The sequence below is a fragment of the Vespa mandarinia genome, chromosome 4 (genome assembly GCF_050613455.1).
Source record: "Vespa mandarinia isolate Hongniang chromosome 4, ASM5061345v1, whole genome shotgun sequence".
NCBI classification, from domain to species: Eukaryota; Metazoa; Arthropoda; class Insecta; order Hymenoptera; family Vespidae; genus Vespa; species Vespa mandarinia.
Window position 1 is genome coordinate 9224623 of NC_140813.1, and position 17750 is coordinate 9242372.

Sequence of the window (17750 nt, forward strand, 5' to 3'; positions counted from 1 at the left end):
CATTCCGAGAACTTTTAGTAAGGGGAACGGGACCGTTCATTGTGTGTACGACGAAAACGAAATAAATATTCGAAAAAAAGAAGAACTTCGAATTTATTATAACTCTTTCCAATTTGGGATAAACTGATCCCAAGAACGACTAAGTTAGATATACCTGCATCTAATTCGAAGGGTTGGCACATTTATGAGAACCTAAACGAAGGCAGAGATACAAAATGAAATTTTTGGGACAGTCTCTGGGGGATTTGACATTACACGGATATGAACCTCCAATCAAAATGACAATTTATTAGATATATTTTGGATACTTTCCAGTTAAACAGTTAAATTAATGGAAATATTGTAACAGACAGTTCGAATGAATTGATATTTCGGAAGTACTCGGATATTTTCGTACATCGTCTAATGAAAATTTTTCCATTTTATTGACCGTTCTCGAAATATTAAAATATTCTTAAGTTTATTGATAACAGTAAAATTCAGACGTTAAAGTTTGCAGGAAGATTCATTTGAATATTTATAATGATAGAAAAAGATATTTTCATGCAATTATTATCTAACTATCTTTAATTATAGATAAGACAATGATATATCATAATATTACTATATCGTGATACGAACAGTTGTTTGTCATTTTTTTCAACATTTATTTTTAGAACACCGTCTCAGACAGCCAGACTAGATTTCGAAATTCTTTAGTCATCGTCCATTTAGAACGGTCGGCGTGATTTTTCAGATCAATGATCGATGATTCAGCTGGTATCATTGTAGTAAATCTACAAAAATTTCCCAACCACTCAAGATTATTCAATAAAATGAATCAGAGATCTTTTTTTTAAATAGATGTGTAAAGAAATTCTCGAAATCGAATTTTTCTTTTCTTTCTTTTTCTTTTTTTCATTCTTTTTTTGGCATTGCGTTTAAAAATCTCTTTCTCTCTCTCTCTCTCTCTCTCTCTCTCTCTCTCTCTCTCTCTCTCTTTCACTCTCTGTCTCCCTCATAGGATGCAATTAATTTAACGAGCTTTCCTCGGCGCGATTTCTCGAACTCGTAAATCTCAATAATATATTTTATTTTTATTCGTACACTCTGCAATTTCCATCCTACTTTTCTCTCGTTTTTTCTTCTTTTTTGTATTTTTGTCTTTTTTCTTTTTCTTTTTTCTTTTCTTTTTTTCTTTCTGGCATTCGCTCAGCCGGAAAGAAATTATTAGATCGTATTTGTGCGTATACGAGAAACGTAAAAGAAAAAAAAAAAAGGATAGTTTCGAGCAAGATTGTGTTTACTTCAAGGAATAAAATCGATTTATAGGAATAACTTCCCTTCGAAAAAAGTCATTTACGAATCATACGTCACATTTAGTAAGAGAATATCTCCCTATAGATTTTCTGAATACCATTTTGAATATTTGAATGAAAATGGAAACGTATAAACTCCGATAATTACTTTACTTATCTTTCGTTTCGTTTCCTTTTTATTTTAAATATCGATCGAATTCTCCGAGATTTTATTTTTCCTTACAAATCGTTAAAAATGGGTGGAAGAAAAAATATAGATATTCTCGAACGATTACATCGGCATTTCTGTAATCGAGAACTCCCTTCTCATTGAAGATCCCGGCCATCGATTCTCTCACCTTTGTATCGAGATCCCTTCACTTATTTATCAAAGCCATTTTTTATTATCGCAGCCGAAGAACGAAGAAAACGAATGAGAAAGTCTTATAACGAAATTAATGAAACGTATTACAGGATGAAATAATTTTTTCTACGAATTTTCATTGGATCTTTGAAAATTACTATACCATCTATTAAATTCGTCATTTTCAATACAAGCTCTTCTGCTTGTACCAAAATACGTAATAATATCTCGTCTCGCGTTAATCAACGTAATTATATTACTCGGTCGTTAGTTAGATAAATCAGAGTAATAATAAAACCATTTTAAATACATCTATAATGTTTAGATATTATTATTCGTACGTTCGTTATATTATTTATAAAATATATTCGTGTTGTTTTTAACGCGAATAAAAGAAAGAAAGATAGAGAAAAAAGAATGGAATTTAACTTTTTTATCTTTGAGAAATTGCAGAAGCTTTTATAACGGAGAGAAAGAATTTTGCTTTTAGCTAGAAATTGTTCGCTGACTTCAAATAGCCGAAGTAAATATTTGTCTCGGATTTTCTACTTTTCTTGGTCACCCCCGGTTAAAACAGAAAGAAAGATAGATAGACAGACAAAGAGAAAGATAAAGAGAGAGAGAAAGAGAGAGAAAGAGAGAGAGAGAGAGATATGCTCATTTATATATAGCGTGCTCTACCTGCAGCCAACCAATGGTTGTAGTGCGTGCCAAACATAACAAGCGTGGAGTAAAACAGCTTTGTTCTTGGCCTCTGAAACGACTACATGAAATTAGGAAGCTGCCTTGTCCGTTTCCTTCGCGACACGTTGGAACGAATAGCTACGTTAACTCTACGAGGCTACGTTAATTGGAACGATAATTATTCCTTTCACCGATCATCCTATTCTATCAATTGAGAGATAGAGAGAAAGAAAGATGAGACAGAGAGAGAGAGAGAGAGAGAGAGAGAGAAAAGAAATATGAGTCTATCTGTTACGAAACAAATGGATTCAAACAGCTTTCGAAGGTTTAGAAAGTTAATTCATTATTAATTGATTATTAACGTAGCTCGATGTTATTTTCCCCTTTATTTGATTAATATCGAACGATAATTTAAAGTACTTAAACAATATAGGAGGGTAGGACGCTCAATTATTGGATTCTCTTTTCCACTAACATGAGCCAAATCGAGAGGAGTCTTAAAAGGAATTTGTTATTTTATGAATATAAGAGGCTGATGTTGTCTCTATAAAATTTCTCTCTCTCTCTCTCTCTCTCTTTCTTTCCCTCTCTCTCTCTCTCTCTCTCTCTTTCTTTCCCTCTCTCTCTCTCTCTCTCTCTCTTTCTTTCCCTCTCTCTCTCTCTTTCTTTCCCTCTCTCTCTCTCTCTTTCTTTCCCTCTCTCTCTCTCTTTCTTTCCCTCTCTCTCTCTCTCTCTCTTTCTTTCCCTCTCTCTCTCTCTCTCTCTCTCTTTCTTTCCCTCTCTCTCTCTCTCTCTCTTTCTTTCCCTCTCTCTCTCTCTCTCTTTCCCTCTCTCTCTCTCTCTCTCTCTCTCTCTCTCTCTCTCTCTCTGTGAATTCTTCTTCCATTCTCGAAGGTAATGAACTCTGATATCTTCAAAGAAAATTCGATTTCGTTCATTTTCCTTTTCTCATATTAATGGTATACTCACTGAACGAATAATACTACTTTGCTAAATCGAATATTCCAGAGAGAAAGAGAGAGAGAGAGAGAGAGAGAGAGAGAGTAATCATTGATGGATATGTATTTGTTGATGGCCATAAAACGGGTATCGTCGACGAACCTTTTTATTTACTCGTTTCAACATAGTTCCATTCCTTCATCACTTTGATTTAATCGAATACATATCTATATTCACCTTCCTTCGAATTCTGACGGATATACTTCATCGTTGAATTCTATAGTCATTTTACGAAACGGACGATGAGTTAATAGAAACTTTTCATCGATATAGATAATATCGTATCGTTTGAAAAGGGCTTTTCCAAGTTGACGTAACGAAACAAAAAAAAAAAAAAGAAAGAAAACAAATAGAAAAAGAGAAACAAATCCGAAAAAAGTCGGATGATACTTTTTTACGCTTCCCTTTTAATTGCAGAGTTGTAAAGTTCATCGATCGAATCGAATTTTAAAGAGAACTTCGACGTGCGTCAGTCTTAAAGAAAAAAAAAAAAAAAGCATTATATTCTCGTTATGACGACGTAAAATATTTATTGTTTATAATTAGAATTATTTTTTATTGTCAGATAAAACTCATCGGAAAATAAATAACATTTTTTCTATTTGTTTTTCTTTCCTTTCTTTTTCTTCTTTCTTTCTTTCTTTTTTTTCCACAAATATTTCTCACGATATAAAAAAAAATAAAATATATATATATATATATATATATATATATATATATATTTCATTAAGAAGATTAATGTCTGTAAGAGTAATATAGAATTTTATCGTTTAGAAAAATTGTTGCCACAGATGTTACGAATAGCTTAGTATCTTTCTCTTCATTTCCCTCTCTCACTTTCATTGAAACAAGAGAGAAAGTGAATGAGAGAGGGTGAATTTGAAGTTAGGGGAGGAAAGTCGATCGAAATAGCAGAATTCAGGCCGATCTGGAACTCCCCTGCCTACCATCCCTTGCATTTTGATCATTACTTCCTGGCCTGCTGTATATATATGTATTTCGACGAAATATATATGTATATATATGTATATATATATATATATATATATATATATATATATATATATATATATCTGGAATGGATCTTATTTACTCTTCTATTTTTATATTGTTACTGTAAAGACAGTTTTCGGACCGTTTTCAGTAGTAGTTCGTTTAGTTGTTTGTACTAATTAAATTAGAATGATCGTTAGATCATTATAATCATTTCGATCAATATTTCTAATAGCATCCTCGACGTAATATTCACACTATTTTTTTTTCAAGCCAATTTATATTTCTCTTATTAATTCATGAAGAATGATACTTGTTAAAACAGGTTATATTCTTTATTCTTTTTTTATTTTCTCTTAATGAATACAATTGTCTTCAATGATTATGAATGTAAAATTAATTTCATATTGAATCGTAAAAGTTTTAATATTTTACATTTTTCATATATACAATATAATTGAATCAGATACGTGATAATTGAATTATATATATACAAAAATTATGTATTTTAATATTTCATTAAAAATTTGTAAGAATATTCTTTTAATAAGATTAAAATAATAGACGTGTATTATTCTTTTTTAATTTTAATACGACATCTCAATTATGATATTGCAATTAATAAATAAATTCTATTAAATTTCTTACATAAATTCATATATATTGTATCATATATCGTGTGAGTGAGTATATCTATAGAAATTTTCATTGAATGAAATTCATTTCGACTTAATCATACTGAAATCTTTATAAAAAAACAAAAATCTTTTCTTTGTTCGCAGAAGCTTGATTTTTAATTTTCATAACTAGTTATGTATATATAAATATATATATATATAGATATATATATACACATACACACACATATGTGCTCATGTATACATATACATATATTCAATATCTAAAATATAGGTTAGCCATTGTGACGCGTTAATAAAGATTTTTTTCTACCTTTTGGCAAGCTTGATAAAATAATGATACAGATATAATGTAAATCACTTAGTTGGCAGTATGCCACAATTTTCATGAAATTTCCTGATTCACAGAATCCGCTTCTAACATTGAAAGATTTATGAACAGGTATATAGGATAAAACGTTTATGTTACGTTTCTCTGTATCGTTCGTGACAGAAAATCTCATCTCTTTATCAAATTCGACTACTTTTTATTCAAGAAAATCAGTTTAAGGTTGGACTTCGATAGCGAGACGATCTCGTGACGTTCGATCCTTTGGGAGAACTGGTATGACGATTCGGGAAAAGCATTTCTGTGCCACGATAAGATCCCATGAGACTATTAAGATCCCATGAGATTATTAAGTTTTATCTAGGATGTATTCAGTGGTTGAATATTTTCCATTTCATTTACATTTCGAACTTCCTTTCTTTATTTCTCTCTCTCTCTCTCTCTCTATCTCTCTCTTTCTCTCTTGCTCTCTCTTATTTACTGATGATTAACCATAAAGAATAGATAAGTCGAGGTTAATGTTAATGACCTTTACTTAACTCTTCAGTTCGAAGTTAAATTTTCAATTTGTGAACTAATAAAATAGAACAATTTGTCAATGTTCGATCGAATATCAAAATTCGAGAATTTAGAATTAGAACTAAATCATTTATCTTTTATGTTACTTTTAGGAACAGCAATGTATCCGGTGAAAGGTCACCGTTCGAAGGATCCTGTTGCAGTGGTCAAGGTGGTGCTGAAAGTACCGAAAGTGAGATCGAGGAAATACCAAAATATCGAGTGGTTTTACTTGGTGACTCTGGAGTTGGCAAAACAGCCTTGGTCTCACAATTCATGACGAGCGAGTATATGAACACATATGACGCCAGTTTAGGTAATTATCTTTTTTCTTTTTTCATTATTATATGGATATTTTTATTATGACGAAAGATTTAGAAAATGCTTTATTTCAAATATATTGCAATATAATTTTATATTTTATATAATTATACATAGTACCGTTTAAATTTGAATCCTTGAATATTTTATTTAGATTAAATGATCTGAAAAAATGTTACAGAACAAAGTTGTACCATTTAAATAATGAAATATGATTTTATAGAAATTTTTTCTTTTATATATAATATGTTTATATTATAATATTTTTATGTATATAATTTAAAAAATTATATATATAATTCAAATAATTTTGTTATGTTTTTTTCTTAAAAAAAATAGTATCTGTATTTTAGTTAAATCATAATACGATAGCTAGATAAACAAACAAATTTGAGATATACTATTTTTGTAATCTTAATATATTCTAAGACCATAAAAAAAAATTACATTGATATTAAGTGTCAATTACAATATTAAAATTATTATAATTCGAATTATCGAAAGTATCGAAGATTAGCATATTTAATTAAAAGATAATATTTAATTTATTCCAATTACGAATAATATTATATTATATTGAAATAGAACAGCTAGTATTATTTAAAAAGTTAAAAGAAAACTTTAATTCTTTCGGTTAGTTAAACATAAATACATTATTCAATTTCTCATTCATAAATTCGAGTTTTTTTGTTGTTGAGCTCTCTGACGTTCGTGTAGTGGAGTTATAAAAGGGACAATGATTTAAATGCAAGAAAAAGTTTTTTGAACGAATTTTGACGTTACACTAGAATAGAAATGTTCCGTCGGACAACCACTAGAGATAATATTAAAATGTAAGAGAACGAAATGTGAGACAAGAATTTCCTTCGTTTTGCGTTCCTATTGGTTTTTTTTTCTTTTTTTGCAAATGAAGTCACCGAGCAAAGCGAACTTGCACAAGTCACATGTTATGCTCCTGGCAAATTTACACACACACGCGCAAATCATATAAATATGTATGCACTCACGTACACACATATACACACACGTACACACATATACACACGTACACACATATACACACACGTACACACATATACACACATATACACACATAAACACACACGTAAAAATTATACACATATATACACACATATACACACACACGTACATATACATAAATACATAGCATATCTATGTAGATACGTATACATATATTTGCATTGCCCTTTATATGATCATTTGCACGTGTTTACGACCCAAATCGTGAAGTATAGCTATGATTCTATAAACTTGTTCTTTTTCTCTTCTTGCTTCTTATTTTTTTTCTCTCCTTCTTTTTTTTTATCTTTTGATATTTTCTATTTTTGGAAACGAGGTAGTGATTTAAGGTATACGAAAGGACACTTGTCAAAGCTTTTTTTTTTCTTTTCCCCGAATAATAACGAAGGTTCCACGCAATGAAAAATATGTGGTTTGTCTGTTTGCTCATTCGTAAATAATTCTATTCTTCTTATTCGATTATTCTTCCATCGTAGAATCATATAACTAAAGAATCTTTCGTGTCAATAATAATCGTATATTTTCTCTCTTTCTCTCTCTCTCTCTCTCCCCTTTATATATATATACATATATATATATATATATATATATATATGTATATATATATATACATTCGATGTCAAAAATCGAAATAAGAGGAAATAATAATTAATGGAATTTATTTTATTGAAAAAAAAAATGAAGAAGAAGAAGAAAAAACATTATTGCTATTATTATTGCAATTGGAATAAACAATTGTTAAGTGAGAAATAGTTTTGGATGGTATTATGATTTTTGAATTGTTACCCGGTATATAAAAGTATTTCATAAAACGAATATTCGTCGGTCTCTTCATGAGAAATACTCCAGATGTGGAAATGTACAAAATCCGTGAAGGCTCGTATGTACATACGTTACGTTTCAATTTAAATTCTTTTCTAACAGAATATATAGATCGATTTTCGATCGAGTACGATAAAACGATCGATCATAGAGGGAGAGGGGTGGGAACTAATTCATCTGAATACTTAGCTTTCTTAGTTCTACGTAGTAATCCGTTAATGGAAGTTGTCTCATTACACGATATTGGATCGTCGTGATATTTCGAGAAAAAGTGAAAACTATAAAATGAAGAGAGAAAGAGAGAGGTAGAGACGGAGATAGAAAGAAAGAGAAAGAAAGAGGGAGAGAGAAAGACAGAGATAGAAAGAAAGAGAAAGAGAGAAAGAGAAAGAAACATAAAAACAAAAATAGAAGTTCATAGAATTATGCAGAATATTTACAACGCATTTTATGTGTATGAATGTTTTTACGTGTGTGGGAATATACGTCCTCTCATGATAAGAAAAAGTAAAAGAAAAAAGAAAAAAGAGAAAAGAAAGAAAAAGAAGAAAAAACGTAATGGTAGAATGGACCAACCTATATGTTGTCTTCATTTATTTCTCATCGTGCATTTAAAATTCTCTTTCGATATACTCTTTCGAATGAATTCCCTTCAACAATTTTGCCCGCGGAAAGGAAAAAAGAATCCTGGTGATGGATTTCGCCCTTTCATAAGAAGAACTAAAAAGAGAAAGAAGAAAAGTCTTATCGTCCAAAGGGGTGGTGTGCGTTTTATCCGCGAAAGGAAATTTATCGTGACAAACGTGACAGGAATACAGATTCTCCGAAGAAACTTTTCAGTCTTTTGTAAAACTTCTTGGGATATTTTCTTTAAAGAGCACGTCAATGTTTTTTCTTTTCTTTTTTTTTTTCAAATCGTTATATCTAATACAGTCGCGTTAACAAATAATACTTATATTTTTGTGAGCTAGACAAAAGATAGGATGTATAAATTAATGATATATAATTTTTTTTTTTCACAACGTCGAATGCCCTTGTTACTTGTTATATAATTATATATAATATTATTGACGACAAATGAAAATATTTCTTTTTTATTTTTCCTTTTTCTTTTATTTTTCTTTTTTTTTTTTTTTTTTTTTTTTCTTTCATTGATATTTCAAAGACACGTGGTTGTTGTTGTCGTCGAAATGTTCAAGTCTCGAGATTTGTTTAAAATATTAATTATAAAAGTACACTTGAATTAACGGCAAAAGATTAAGAGTAGTATCTTGAAGTCTCGTAAATATAACGATACGCCTTCACGATTTTCCAAGCTTTACGTGATAGACGTGGTAGTTCCTCGACAAAATATGACGTAAGCTCATTTACTATTTCATTTAATCGTTTGCGGTGAACATTTTTACCTGGTAACGAGTGTAACTCTTATCGTGGGAGTGTCTACTCGACACTCGGAATGTCGCTCATTAAGCACAGTAATTGCGTTCTAGTGAATTTTTGTAAAGTTTATGAAAATTTTTTTTCTTTTCTTTTTCTTTTTTTCTTTCTTTTTTTTTTCTCTTGTTTCTTTCCTTTTACTTTTCTCCTTTCTTCATTGTAGATAAATGTAAAGCCATTATAAATTTTGTATTATCCATTTACCGAAGTCCCTTAAACAGGATTTCGTTACGATCGATCTTTTTCTACGATGCAATTAATTCGTTCTTTTTTCTTTTTCCTTTTTCTATTTTTTTTCTTTTTTTTTTTTTTTTTTTTTTTTTAATCCATTAAAAAGTTCTATCGAATCTTATTATAATGTTCGTGACATCAATTGAAATTACTTGAAAGAAATCCTATCTGCAATTTACCCTTTTATTTTCCTTTCCTATCGTTCTTTGCGTCCGTTTCATAAATTATATTTTCTCCCTTTGTATGTTGTATATACCTTTTACGTATCTATCCTACGACTTTACGTAACGCCTTTAAATCATTCAAAATTAATTAGAACCGTAAATACATCGATCATGTTGCATCACCATTAACAAACGCATTATCTCGATCGCTTTGTACCTATCTATTTAAATTAATAAAATCGCGCTTGATTAACACGATTACGAAATGGGACGATTGATAGATACATTTGCAAATAACAATATATGTGAAATTCGATGTAACAGAAAGATTTAATTAATTCGTAATTATTCCTTATATTATCATAGTTACATTATCGAGAATGATCATTATTAACATATGATTGATATAGAGTATGTTAGTGTACGTTAAACGTATAAATGCGATAATTTTTTCGAATATTAAAAAATGCGAAAGAAATAAAGAGAAAAAGAAAAGTTTTTGACGGATCTTGTATAATGTTAAGAGGAAATATAACGTAATGATAATTATTGATGTTATTGCACAATAACATTGGAGAGCTCTATAAAACATTTACATTTTTTAATAGAACCCTTTACGTATTCTTGTAGTTGACATAACAAGAACTAAAAATAACGAAATAGAAAATAGTCAGGTCGAATCGGTTCGGATCGGTTTAGTATGGATCAGGACGAATCAGGTTGGATCTAAGTTGTCTCCGTGTTACGTATTTTCCGGTACTTTTATATCCTTTACTGTCCTATTTTCGAAATTGGCAAGCTTTTACATTTTCTCTGTTATTAATAATAGATTTATACATTTTGCATCAATGTGATTCAATTAAATTATTTTTGTACATCTGGTAAAGCTAATGTCGGCCATATGACAAATTTTAAATTCAATAACTCGACAATGATCTATGCAAAATATATGTATAGGTAAATAATATTTGATAACATTTGATATTTGATAACAATTCGAAATCGTCATCTACGAATATACGTGATCAAGAATATATAGGGTTCCATTAAATAATGTAAACGTGACATTCGCAAATTTTCTTCGCAAGGGTCATCTTTGAAAGTTAAATAATTATGATTAGGATATGTCTTTACGATTTCGACATTATACTACATTCGTTTAAAATATTTTTTTTTCTTTTTTGTATGTTTAATATTTAAAGAAATAATTGCGTGTATACATATAAAACTGGCATAATCTATAATCATATGTTCCCTTTAATATCAATGTGACATGGTGTTTTGATACATTTTTCTTTTACAAGGACTTTCTCTCAGGAAGGGATTAATATAACTCGGCATATTTTACTCTCAGCTTGCTATAATGGAGATTTCATGTAGCGTTTTCTTAAACGACCAGCGTTATATGAATTCATGTATTTGTAGCTTTTCATTGGCAACTTTGAGACGTTCATTATTCATATCTTGTCTTTCTGTTCTAATACGAGACAGATAAGAATACAAAACGAAATATTATCTCTTCAAATTATATTTCTATATGTTTAAATAACTTCGATCGAATAAGAAAATTAAAGAAGATTTTTTTCTTTTTTTACTATTATTTCTCAGAAGTTAATTAAAGTTTTTTGTTGGCTTTTTATGAATATTATACATTGAATTTTGCATTCAGTTTTAATATATATATTTTTTAATATACATATATATATATATAATTAATATTTATAATTGTTTATTTATCTTTAAGATCTGCAATATCTGAAAGAATAGATTTGTGATTATATTTATGGAAAGAATTGAAATCTGGATTATTATCAGGATATTAGAATACTGTTGCATTCAAAATATTAAATCATCGATTTATTCAATAATGTAAGATCGTTATATATATATATATATATATATATATATATATATTATATTTGTTCGATATAAATAATTGAACAAATGTATGCTTCAAATGTTTTTTTAAAAAAATAGATATGCTATCATGTAAATTCTCATTTAGTAAGATCGTCAATCAAAATCTTTTATTCCTTCATTTAGTTTCGTCATATAATGTCAGAACGAGTAACGATTTACAACGTTATTTTTCTTCATTAAAGCGCGAACGGCTGTCGGGATATCGATCAATATGACAAGCGAATTCATTTCCCATGGCTTGTATCATTTGACTTTACATACAAGTCCTTTTGTGTAACGAGCTATGCGGATGAACTTTTTGAGATGTTGCAGCATCATGATTAGAAACGTAATACACGAAGTAAGTACTACGTAGCTTGGTATCCTGTGATCGATTCCTCCTTTCTGAGTCGACTCCGTTGCTTTTAGTTATCCGTACTGATTAATCGACACCAACGAGAAACAATAGTATTTGATACGTAAAAGAAATATTGCTTGCTTTGTAAATGCATTTATATCCCATTTGAGATGATAAATTATTATAGATATTAATATTATCGTCCACGTCATGGTGATGGATTTTCACGGAATTCATCAGTATTATTTATTCTGTACTTATATAAAGTTAATTTTTTTTTGTTTTTTTTTTCTTTTAAATGAATACCCTCGTATTACGTAAATAAACGAATATCTTTTATCTGAAACATTTTTTATCCAGCCTATATTTTCTACGATATTTAACATTATTTAAACAAAACAAAAAAAGAAACTTCTGATTGATAGAAATATACGAAGCAAGTATTCTTTTTTTAGAAAGATATTATATTAATATATATTCAAAATGATGACCGTCGTTTTCGATACACTTCTGAATACTTCTAATTAAAAAAAAAAGTACGTAGCAGAATAGATTTGTCAATACTTATACAAGCATTTTTAACGCGCTCATTATTATCTTTCGCTCTAGCTGATACATCTTAGTATATCTCTTCTTTTTGATGTAACCCTATAAAAAAGAAAAAAATCTAGAATATTTAAATCCGAGAATCAATGAACTGATCAATGAACAACTGCACTATCGCATTCTATCCAGCGGTCATTGTAATGCTAGTATTCCTAATTGTAATCCTAGTATTTCTCTTGTAATAAGTGAATTCTGCGCTGGACAACCATTATGCTAATACCATATCATGCATGATACATATTGACAAGAATATTCTATTACGTATTAATTAATCTAGTATTAAAGCTATTGAGAAGTATATTGAGAATGTGGGCTTTCATATTTTTTCAATATATGTTAAAATAATATATTTCTAAAATAAAATACTTATATAAATACATATATATATATATATAAATACACACACGCGCGCGCACACACACGCACACACACACACACACACACATATATATATATATATACATATACATATGTAAAGTCAAAGTTAATAAAAACAGTATCATCAATGCAAAATCTGATAAAAGCTACTTTTGCAACTTGTCGATTGATAAAATTTCGTAACATAAGTTTAAAAGATTTAATAACGTGCGAGGTTGAACAAAATTATTATTATTATTATTATTATTATTATTATTATTATTATTATTATTATTATTATTATTAATACTATTATTATTTATTTATTAATGCAGATTATTAAATCAAATTGTGAAAATATTAATAAATCTAAATAGTATACAGTGTATACTATATATTAGATGTATATAATACATTATAATGTAATAATTATAACAAATAGATCATAATATATAAATAGATCAAAGAAGAGTCTATAAGTTTACAGTACACGATCAACATATTATTTATAATACGGAGAATAAGAAAAACAAATTCTTTCAATATATATATATATATATAAAATGCTTCAAAATTTGTAGCAAAATGTAATAAAAAAATGAGACTGCTTAAACGTACCATTACGCATATGTACAGAGACATACATATATGTATGGTATATACACATCATAGTAATGTTAATATAAGCACCTACACAAAGAGTAATCAAAGAATCATTTTACCCTTTGAATTTTCAAACATAATAATAATTTTCATTTTACAAAGGCAACTGCGTTAACTGTTATGTGCATTGTACCATTCGTGCATATAAGTACCATTCATACTCTTCAGTCCTTCGTATTTCTCTTTCGCAGATGACGAATTTGGAGAAAAAACAGTTTCTATTTTGCTCGACGAGGAAGAATCAGAAATGATTTTCATTGATCATCCCCATATAGAGATGAGCGTGAGTAAACTTATTTTTAAGAAAATACCAAAATTTATTGTTCCCCTTTGAATTTGCTACATAGACGAAACAAATAAAATGAATTTGATTCGAGTGGTTGTTTAAAACGAGATGAAATAATTTTTTTTCTTTATATATACGGGGTGTCCCAAAAGGTTTCACACATACTTTAGGAACATATAATTTTTTAATAGCAATTAACAAAAAAAACAAAGAAAAAAAGAAAAGAAAATAAGTTCAAGATCTTCTTTCTTTTTAAGTGAAAAAGAAAAAGAAAAAATTAATCGTATTAGATTATTTGGAAACATATTTCATCGTATTTAAATCTACCAAAGGCTAAATGAATTGTATGATAAGCAACAAGATAATCAACTTCAAGACCCTGTAACGTCGTATGTTGGTCACACTGGTTATTGGTTATTAAAATGTTGTTTGTTCCTTTGATACGCTCCTTAAATACGATTCAAATCTTTTGAACAGTCTATTTATAAATAAAATACGAAGTATAAATTCGTTAGAATGAAATCAAAAAGATTTGTCTACTAATTAAAGAAAAGTTATATCCTAAGGGATTCTTATTCGTAATCATTTTTTTTTCTTTTCTTTATCTTCTTATGTTAATTAAAGATATTCATAGTTCAATAACTTTAGTAATAAAAAAGGATAGAATATTTTTGAAATTGTAGACGAGCGTATCTCTTAAAGAGTGTTATATCTCTTAAGATTAAAGAAAAGTCTTTAAGAATTTCTTTAGTAAATAAACAAGAAAAAAGAAAATACTTAAGATACGATGAGAAAATAGTGTAATGAAATCATTGACGTATTTGTTTGAGGCAGGTTGAGAACTCTCTATCTACGTACGAACCGCACGCCTGCATCGTCGTATATTCCATAGTATCTCGAACAAGTTTTCAAATGGCCGAAGAAATACTAAATTACTTGTGGAGAGAACATTACACACAGGAACGATCGGTTATCGTGGTTGGAAATAAGTCCGATCTGGCTCGAAGCCGTACGATTTTATCAAATGGTGAGTGATATAGTAATGATATTTCTTTTCTTTTCTAATTTTTCGTTATTTCATTCATTCCGTTCGAAACGAATAATAAATAAAGATCGATATAATTAGAATAAATGTAAATATAAAAAATAAAGGAAAAAAAAAGAAGAAATAAAGGAAAGAAAATGTTTTGATTCATTATCATTAAATGAGTTTTCTAACGAGAGAGAGAACAAAAAAAAACCATTCGATTTCTAAAATAAAAGAAAATATCCTTGAACATCGAGAAAACCTATAATATCGTGTCAGTTCGAATTTGATTACCTATCATTTCCTGAATAACATTCATTATGTTTTCTTATCTCCAAGAGAAGTTCAAGAAACGTTATCGAGACAGCGTTTTCTTATAAGAGAAGTCTCTTTTTAAAGGTCAAATGAAATCCGTGTCTCATTAAAGGAAGAAAGAACGAAAGGAGGAATTATCGTAAGGTGGGATTACTATAGCTCGCTTTTCGAGGGAAAGTAAATTTATCGGATCGTTCGAAAAAGTTCCTCGACTTAATTCATTGTTTTAACACTGATTAGACGGAAATAATAGCAGTGAAATAAATACATGAATTCTACGTGAATTCGTCGATTTTTATATTTATCGATTTTTATATTTATATTAAAATTATTTATCTTAAAATAAATTATATCCCATGAAATTTCAATTCTTCTATTTCTAAATGAATCATCGTAGAAATAGAAGTTAACGTCGTTGCGTGCTCCATTTAATTACGTTAAATTCATTGATTTCTCTTAATCGAAAGTTTTGCGAGATAATAAATAAAATTTTACAAAAGAGCTTACGAATCCACGCAAATCGCTTCTCTTTCTCTCTTTCTCTTTTTCTCCTTTTAGTACCTACTCTTGCGAATAAATCATAAATATATATATAACGTAATGAAAAATTTTCAAGGCGGAAAAGATGAAATTAACTAATTATTAAATATGACTGAATTAATCAGCAGATTGTTTGTCGTTAAGTCACGTAATAACGGGAGCATCGTTGTAATGTCAAGAACATATAAGACGAGAGAGTAATTCGAATACTATGGAATTCGAACTCTCCAAGATAATATCGGCACTTTTACTTGCGGTGGAGATAATTAAAAGATTCTTGTGGAAAGATCTTTAATGGCACGAAATTACGTTTTCGATTATACTACGCGGTAAACAGATGTGGGGTATTAAAAAAGATTAAGCAATAAAAAAAAAAATACAAAAATCGTAAAGAAATGAAAAGAACCAAACAGAGAAGAAAAAAAAAATAGATAGAAAGAAGAAATTAATATTTACGAATTAAATTGGTTAAATTTTGCTCTGTTAAAGAAGGGAAACAACTGGCGACGTCTCGGGAATGCAAATTCATCGAAACGTCGAGTGGGATAAAGCACAACGTGGACGAGCTTTTGGTTGGTGTTCTCAAACAGATTCGTTTGCGTGAAAGCCGTGAAAAGAAGCTAAGACGTCAATGTAATAAGGGCAAGATGTCGAAGCTCCACGCTAGTAAAACAGCTCACAGTCTCAATCTCGCGAGAGAAATATTAAATAAAATGTGTTTAAAAGATAGTAAAAGTAAGAGCTGCGAAAATCTTCACGTTCTTTAAGAAAAAAAAAAAAAAAGAAAGAAGAAGAAAAGAATAATATCAGCAAATGATAAAAGCTTGAAGACTATCTTCTTTGATTTTTTTCTTGCGAAAGAAAATTCGATTTATTTCTTATTTTAAGTTTTGAAATAACGAGAATGATTATAGTGATATAATTATTCAAAAAATTCGCAGTCGTCGACTAGCCGATTGTGTATGTATGTAAGTACATACGTTACGTATATGTATGTATTTACGTATGCATGTATCTATCTATCTATCTATATATTTATCTATCAAATTTAATTTGATCTCGATGTTGGAATATACGAGCTGCACTCATCATTCTGAATTTTAAGCATGATCGTGTATGTCTCTCTCTCTCTCTCTCTCTCTCTCTCTCTGTATGTGTATGCGTACATTGAAGCGGTACCTAAATTAGAATTAAGATGGATGGTCCTAGAAATTCTTCCTTCGAACGTAACACGAATGGCTGAGCCGGTTAATCTGGCCTGCCATATGTCTGCAATGCAGCGATTTGATTATTTATTAGATGCTAATTAGCGACACGTGTCCTTTTTGTCACTACTCCTTTCTCTCTCTCTCTCTATCTATTTATCTATCTATCTATCTATCTCTCTCTTTCTCTCTCTCTCTCTCTCTCTCTCTCTCTCTCTCTCTCTCTCTCTCTCTCTCTCTTTCTCTCTTTCTTCCTTTCTCATTATGAATATTCATTTCGATTTCAACATTTATCTTCCTATTTGCGTTTTATCGAACGCCCGTACATGTAAATATTTTAATGAGAATTTGTTCGATAATATAAATCACATTGAAAAGTAACAGTATTAAGATATTCTTTTTATGTTGTTCCAGAAAGTTTAGATTATCTCTTTTAGTTTATTTTTATTCTTATTTTTATTTTTATTTTTATTTTTATTTTTATTTTTATTATTATTATTATATTTTTTTTTCTATTTTTAATATATTTATATCATATAACATATCATTATTGCCGATGTATTTTATGAACGAAATGTTCAGTAAATATAAATATTTCCCGATGCATATCTTCCCGTAGTGAATAAATTTAAAGTTT

The 17750-nt window shown here is 29.1% G+C and overlaps 1 protein-coding gene across 6 annotated transcripts in view; it reads left to right on the plus strand.

The window, feature by feature from the left end:
- Nucleotides 1-17750, plus strand: part of LOC118443122 (uncharacterized) — a 43493-nt gene that overhangs the window by 25316 nt on the left and 427 nt on the right. For 5 of the 6 annotated variants that reach the window (XM_035869637.2, XM_035869635.2, XM_035869636.2 and 2 more), the window contains 4 exons: nt 5955-6157; nt 13932-14023; nt 14861-15053; nt 16398-17288. In XM_035869637.2, coding sequence (XP_035725530.1) covers nt 5955-6157; nt 13932-14023; nt 14861-15053; nt 16398-16675 — 766 coding nt within the window. In that variant the 3' untranslated portion in view covers nt 16676-17288. Of the gene's footprint in view, nt 1-5954; nt 6158-13931; nt 14024-14860; nt 15054-16397; nt 17289-17750 lie in introns of those variants that run through there. The other variant, XM_035869639.2, reaches the window with a different exon arrangement.